Source organism: Camelus dromedarius, chromosome 9 (genome assembly GCF_036321535.1).
Source record: "Camelus dromedarius isolate mCamDro1 chromosome 9, mCamDro1.pat, whole genome shotgun sequence".
NCBI classification, from domain to species: Eukaryota; Metazoa; Chordata; class Mammalia; order Artiodactyla; family Camelidae; genus Camelus; species Camelus dromedarius.
Window position 1 is genome coordinate 74,016,978 of NC_087444.1, and position 7,399 is coordinate 74,024,376.

At 44.7% G+C, this 7,399-nt stretch overlaps 1 protein-coding gene across 6 annotated transcripts in view; it reads left to right on the plus strand.

Annotated features, from left to right (window-relative positions):
- Window positions 1-1,245, plus strand: part of TRPM4 (transient receptor potential cation channel subfamily M member 4) — a 37,155-nt gene extending 35,910 nt beyond the window's left edge. For 3 of the 6 annotated variants that reach the window (XM_064489510.1, XM_064489513.1, XM_064489514.1), the window contains 4 exons: window positions 64-196; window positions 407-479; window positions 571-676; window positions 920-1,245. In XM_064489510.1, coding sequence (XP_064345580.1) covers window positions 64-196; window positions 407-479; window positions 571-676; window positions 920-924 — 317 coding nt within the window. In that variant the 3' untranslated portion in view covers window positions 925-1,245. Of the gene's footprint in view, window positions 1-63; window positions 197-406; window positions 480-570; window positions 678-919 lie in introns of those variants that run through there. The other 3 variants (XM_064489511.1, XR_010382393.1, XM_064489512.1) reach the window with 3 other exon arrangements.
- Window positions 1,246-7,399: the final 6,154 nt, after the last annotated feature.

Consider the following 7,399-nt stretch of genomic DNA (forward strand, 5'->3'; position numbering starts at 1 on the left):
CTGGGACTGCGCGTGGCCCGAGGATGGGGGGCCCTTTGACTGTATCTTGATCCTACTATCCAGGGGTCCACCTCTCAAAGGAAGCAGAGCGGAGGCTGTTGACGTGGGAGTCAGTGCAAAAGGAGAATTTCCTTCTGGCGCGTGCTCGGGAACAGCGGGAGAGCGACTCAGAACGTCTGAAGCGCACATCGCAGAAGTGAGGGCGGGGCCTGGTGGTGGGCGGGGCTTATGGCCACAGGAGAGAATCCCACGACTTAGGTCCTGCAAAGGCGCAGGCTAGAGGCAGAGCCTGAAGGGGCAGGGTCCCCGAACTCTAGTGAGGAAAGGGGAGCCCCAGGGAGCGGGCCTTCCAAGGTGGGCGGGGCCAGTAGGCTGCTGGCGCAGACCTGAAACCCTGGATCTCCAGGGTGGACACAGCACTGAAGCAGCTGAGACAGATCCGCGAGTATGAGCAGCGTCTGAAAGGGCTGGAACAGGAGGTGAGAACCTGGGCCAGGCTGGGTGGGTATGGCTGGGGTGAAGGGCAGTAGGGTTCCGGTCTGGAGCTCTGATATCCCCCCTGCTCTCCAGGTCCAGCACTGTAACCGAGTCCTAGGCTGGGTAGCTGAGGCCTTGAGCCGCTCTGCGTTGCTTCCCCCAGGGGGTCCGCCGCCCCCAACCCCGCCTGGGCCCAAAGGTCAGTGTGTAGGTCTACCTGGGTGTATCTCCAGCCTCTGTCACTGCCTACGTCTCTTTCCCTGCTTTCTAGGTCTCTGTTCCCATATCTCTCTGAGTCTTTTTCACTTTTACTGCCCTCCTTTTGTCCCTGGTTCACTCTCGGTCTCCTTTGGGCTTATCGTACATCTTTCTTTTTCACTGGTCTCTTATTTTTTCTGTCCTCCTCTCCATGCCCACCACCTGTTCTCCTCTCTTCCTCTAGATTGAGTCCTGCTGGTGGACTTCAATGAAGAGCCGCCATAGGGAGTTTTTCTCCCAGAGTAAGGCCTAGCAGATCCTTGGCCCCTCGCACCTGGCCACCTTGTCCATGAGGTGAACCTGGGCCGCTGTCAGGACCACTGCAGGCCTGGCTTCTTCCAGAACCAGCTCCACTCGGGGAGAATCAGCCTCTGGAGCCCAAGTATTGCCCCTCTGAAGGCTGTACCACAGCCTGCTGGGCTGGAGAAGGCTGCAGGGTCTTTGGGGTACAGGGACCAAAGGGCCCGCTCACAGCTCCCCACACTGGGGAAATAAAGCCATTTGAGAGGAGTAGGGTCTGGATTCGTGATTCTCTGGGAACTGGTGGGTGTCTAGATCCTTTGGGGATGGGGCTGAAACTGAGGGTGTGTTTGGGGTCCTTGGTCTGTTTGCTGCTGTATTTCAGGTATTTCTGGGGCTGTTCCCTCCCCTCAGGCCCACTATTGCTGTCTGACTTGGGCGCAGCACTTCTTGTCTGCACTATTTTGATGGCTCTTACTTCAGTGGGACAAGAACCCCAACCATCTGCACCCCCCAACTCATTCCCACTTAGCAGTGGAAAAAGAACTCAGTGATAAAAAGCAAATTATTTCCTGGAGTGGGGGTGGGTGGGCGCTGTGTGCATCTGCTTGGCAATAGGGGAACAGATGATGCAAATTTGAGTAGATAACTGCATATGTGTCTTTAAAAAGTCTAATTAGTGGAAAATTGCAGGCCACGCACGCACAGAATTGAGGCAAATATGCATCATTATACATGCAGTTTAACTAAACAACCCATAACAAACTAAACTGGTAATGAAAAGGCTGAACTGACAGCAATTATTAGTAAAATAGCAGGAAAGCCACCAACAACCAACACATCCAAAAATGAAAACCAAAACATCCTTTTTCCAAATTGGAGGAATTCCAACTGTCTGCCACTTTGGGTGCAGAGTAGCTTTGAAACGTTGCCAAGTGTTGTGTGGCAACCAGATTTCTCTAGAAGATGCTGAATCAATTCTTCTAAGCCAAGGACTAATAATAACAGTAAGGATGATGCTGGCGATGACAAACAACAGCTAACACAGGGTGCTATGTGCCTGGCATTGGGTTAAGTGCTTCACGTGCTAAGCCAATGAATTCTTATGACATTAGTACCTACCTTATATTCTCAACCACATAAGGTAGGTACCAATGTCTCCATTTTGCAAATAAGAAAACTGAAGCACAGATAAGTGACTCACACAAGGTCACACAGCTGGAAAGTGGCCAAATTTGAATAGAAATCTGGGCAATCTGGATCCGGAGCCTTTTTGTATTTAGAAATGTTAAATGCTGCAAAGCTTTAGGAATTCACTCAGTGGGCGCGCTGGCTTATTAAACTGTTGTCTCTCAGCTGCAAATCTGGTCTTCTATATATATCCTCTGCTCTGTGTTACTCTGGCAAGTCACGTGTTTCTGCGGCTGGGTTCCTGTTAGATTCTGCCTAAAGGGGGCACTAGAGGGAGACCAACTGGAGGAGGGAGAAGGGACTTGCTGCTTCCTATCGGTTCCTGAGCGTAGTCACAGAGCAGTGTCTTGTCTGACAGCACCAGTGGGTTGCAGTTTTCAGCTCTTTTAGCACTGCCAGAACAAGTTTGATGGATGCCCTCGGGCACAGCTGCTTCATCCAGGCAGCCCGTTTTTCTAGCGTGGGTTTCAGCTCTGCAGGGACACTTAAGATTTTAGGTTCTGATAACGCGATTCTCTTCCTTTGTCTCTCCAGTCATGGGGTGACAATCGGCTTCATGCGGTTTACTATTCCTCTGCTAACTCTGTGCTTCTGTTTCTTTCCCAGTTTTCTGAGACTCATTTAATTTATCTGAGACTCTTGAATTGATTTATCTCTGCTGAAATATCTGTATAACAGGAAAACTCCAGGTCTGGCAGGTAGAAATCTGACATGTCATCAAAGTGGAGAGGTACAACCTCCACTTCATTTCCACACATAAATCATTTTCAAAACCGGAAGTCCCTTAACTGAAGAGAAGTCTAGGTGCTCTAGAAGAATTACAAAATACTACCATTAGCTTATATTCTAAATCTTTCCTACTTGTATGTTTTCCTACAATGAACCGATTTCACTCCTCTCTTGCAGAGCCCTAGTGCTGGGTCTCCTGACCCCTTTGCATGACAGTTGGTGGCCACAAAGGAAAATTCCCCACTTGTCCTGGTGCTGACATTTGGAAGCCACATTAGTTTAACTGGGCCATCCCAAAGGTAGATGATGTTCCCTCTTAGGACTGATGGCAGGTCACCAGCAAGGCCAGTAAGTGATTAGGTATCCATTAACTAAGAGTGAGCAGCATAGCCGTGATCTGCTCGTGTAGGGTCCTCTGGAGGGGCTGCTGAGGGTGTGGGACAGCTTTGGCGTTCACTAGCCTGCGATCCAAAAGAACCCCTAGGATATCTGCTCCAGCCTCAGATGTGGGGAAGGGGGAGTGACCATCAGTAGAATACGTAAGCCACTAAAATTCTAAACAAGCAGGTCATTTGAAAGAGAGATGCATTTTATACAAAAAAGAAAATCCCAGGTAAGAAGCTGCAGGTCGTCAGAGAAAAGGAGGCAGCGGGGTGGAGTGAGGACTCAAGAATGCAGGTGCTTTGGGACTGACGGCTGAGGAACCCAAATATTAGAGGGACAAGTGGGGCTAGAGAAGACAGCTGTAAAGGCTGCTCAAAGATGCATCCAAAAACTAGAATGGGTTTGGTAGCTCCTGTAGAGCAAAGACTTAGACGAGCCAAGGGGCTGATATGCACACCTAGATTGAATTGGAGAAAATTGGGTATTGGATGTCTGTTTTTTCTTTCTCTTAGGTAAATACCTAAGATTGGGGTGTCTGGGTTGTATAATAAGTGTGTGTATAACTTTATCTGCAGCTGCTCGACTCAGCTAAGTGGTTGCACCCTTTGCATTTTGCATCTCCACCTGCAGTGTGTGAGGGGATTTCCGTTACTCTGCATCATCACTAGCACTTGCTGTTATCAGTGTTTTAAATTAGCCGTTCTTGTAGGTTTGTAGTGGTGTCGCACTGTGGTTTTAACTTGCATTTCCCTAATGACTAATGATGTTGAGCATCTTCTCATGTGCTTATTGCCATCTGTATCGCTTTTTTGGCAAAATCTCAGTTCAAACCTTTTACTCATTTTAAAAATGGGTTGTTTTCTTACCACCACATTGTAAAATTTAATATATTCTGGATATTCCTTTACCAGATTTGTATTTTGCAAATATTTTTCCCTCAATACGTAGCTTACCTTTTCATTTTCTTAATAGTGTCTTTTGGAAAACAGAATTTGTAAATTAACAATGACATTTTATCAACCTTTTTTTTATGGTTGATGCTTTTGTTGTCCTGAGAAATCTGATCCAAGGTCACAAAGATTTTCTCCTCAGAGTTTTATAGTTTTAGGCTTTACATTTAAAGCTGCAATCTATTTTGAGTTCATTTTTATACAGAGTAATGTTAGAGCAAGGTTTTTTATTTATTTTGCACATGGGTAGTTTAATTTTCAGCACCATTAGTTGAAAAGACTGTTTTTAGCTCCATTGAATTATCTTAGCACATTTGTTGAAAATCAGTTGACCAGTCAATTGACCATATATGTGTGGATCTATTTCTGGGCTCTCTGTTCTGTTCAGTACACATATATATGTGTATCTTTTCACCAGTACCATACTGTTTTGATTACTGTAGCTTTATACTAAATCTTGAAATCAGGTAGTGTGAGTCCTCCAACTTTGCTTTCCCTTTTCAAAATTGTTTTAGTTATTTTAATTCCTTTGATTTTGTAATATAAACCTTGGAATCTGATTGTCAGTTTTGCTAAACAACCCATTGAGATTTTCTTTGGGATTTTGTTGAATCTACAGATCAATTCAAGGTGATTGACATCTTAATGAACACTGTATATCTCTTGATTCGGTTAGGTCTTCTTTGACTTCTGTCATGAATATCTGTGGTTTTCAGCATACAGTTCTTGCACATATTTTGTTAGATGTATTCCTATATAGTATGATGGTATATATGATACTGTTTAAATTTTTTAGAATTTCTAATTGCTTATTGCTAGCATGCAGAAATACTGCTTATTTTGTATATTGACCTTGTATTCTGTGACTTTCCTGAACTGACTTTACTAGTTCTAGTATCATTTTTGCAGATTGCTTAGGATTTTTTATGTCATGCTGTTTGTAAATAGAGGCACTTTTATTTCATCCTTTCCAATTTGTATTTTTTTAATTGTGGTAAAATATACATAATATATAACATTTATCATTTTAACCCTTTTTAAGTGTACAATTCAGTGGCATTTAGAACAATCACAATGTTTTTATATATATATATATATACATATACACACACATATCTATATACATATATTTATTGAAGTATAGTCAGTTTACATAGAACATTCACAATGTTGCACAATCATTACCACCTTCTAGTTCCAGAAGTTTTCACCACCGCACACAGTAACCTTATACCCATTAAGAACTCACTTCTCATTCTCTCTGCCCCCAGCCCCTGGCAACCAACAATCTGCTCTCTATCTCTATAGATTTGCCTATTCTGGATGTTTCGTATAAGTGGAATAATTAAATATGTGGTCTTTTGTGTCTGACTTCTTTCACTTAGCACAGTGGTTTATCCACGTGGTAGCAGAACTTCATTCCTTTCCATAGCTGAGTAATCCCCATAGTATGAATATATAACTTTTTAAAATCCATTCATCCATTGAAGGTCATTTGGGTTGTTTCTACTTTTTAGCTATTGTGACTGATGCTTCTGTGAATGTTCACATACAAGTTACTGTTTGAACACCTGTCTTCAGTGTTTCAGGTATTTTAACTCAGAGTGTAATTGCTGGTAATTCTACGTTTAACTTTTTGAGGACCTGCCAAACTGACTTTCACAGTGGCTGCACCATTTCACATTCCTGCCAGTGATGTATGAGGTTCCAGATTCTTCAAATCCCCACCAACATTTGTTATTTTCCTTTCTTTGGGGGGAGGTTATAGCTATCCTTGTGGTGGGTATGAAGTGGTATCTCATGGTGAGGTTGGTTTGCATTTCCCTAGTGACTAATGATACTGAACTTCTTCCCATGTGCCTTTTGGCCATCTGTACACCTTTGGAAGGAACAGCTTTTTGGTAATGACCTCCACTGCTTGTGTAGCGTTGCCTACCATCCAATCAGGGTTAGCTAAGGATGGCTGAGTCTCAAATGAAGACAAAAATGAAGGCCCTGCTATCCAAGTCATCATCTTGAGGACTGCCTGGGCTTAAACAGACATTCCATAGCTTAGAAAAGACACTGTTGGTCCTGCAGTTTCCAGCTACAAAGGATGTTCAACAAGGATCAGCCTTTGTGGCTCTTGGAGACAGTATATCCCTTGGGTGGAAATTTCACTAAAGCTGATTTTGTGGTTCCTGGCTCAAGCATGTTCTTCAAGCAGGAAAAAAATCACCTGAATTCAACTGACAAGGCTCATTGTGGAGGAAGGGAAGCTGATGTGACCTTGCAGGGTAGGGGCGTTTGGGCCAATTCAATGTGCTGCTGTGGCTTCTGCTATTGAATATATAATTGGTATTGATGTTTTATGTGTTCATACTGTGATTGTCCCATAAGCGTCAGGGGATTCTCCCATCCAGAGACTGTAGCATGTGTGGTCCTCTCCATGGCAGACTATAGAAGCAAGCGAGCATCCCAGGAGAAGGGGAACTCACAGCTCTGATAACTTAATGGCTGTGGGAATACTCAGAAGCCATTTCCCAGTACAACAGCACCACCTGCCTGACGCAGCCCATACATACACCCCTTTGGAGAAAACGCTGCTATTAATTGCTATTCAAGCTCTGTTGAGAGGGACTGCCTTGTGACTCCCTGGTCTGACATCTCCATTTTGGGGTAGGTCAACTTGAACTTGACAACCAGTAAGGTCTGAAATGGTTAGATGAAAATGGTATGTTCAAGAGCACAGCTGGGCTGGTCCTCGGGTCATCTCAGTTTTGCCATGGAGAAGTAGCAGCTTTCCCTTTGGAGGAAACTTTATCCCCTACTCCCCTGCAAAGCTGCTGGCTCGTCAGCGGGGCCCTCGATTTACAGAGGTTCCCATAAGTGACCGGGCCTGGTTCACTGCTGGTTGGGCTGAGTAAAAAGCTGGTGATGCCCACCGGGGTGCAGCAGCCATCCAACCCCAGCTCCAACCTTGGAAGACAGACTGCAGTCAATGGCTAGTTAAGGTGTTGGCTGGGACTTCCTAGTTTCCCTCCTATCCACGTGCGTCTGCTATTATTGATGGTTGGAAGCATCTCCTAGAAAATCAGCTCAAAAAGATTTCTGACTCTACCTTCTTCCCTCCTCCTGGTCCACGCAGCTTGGCCGGACAGTTTGATCACTGCACAGGTGTTCCCAGAGAG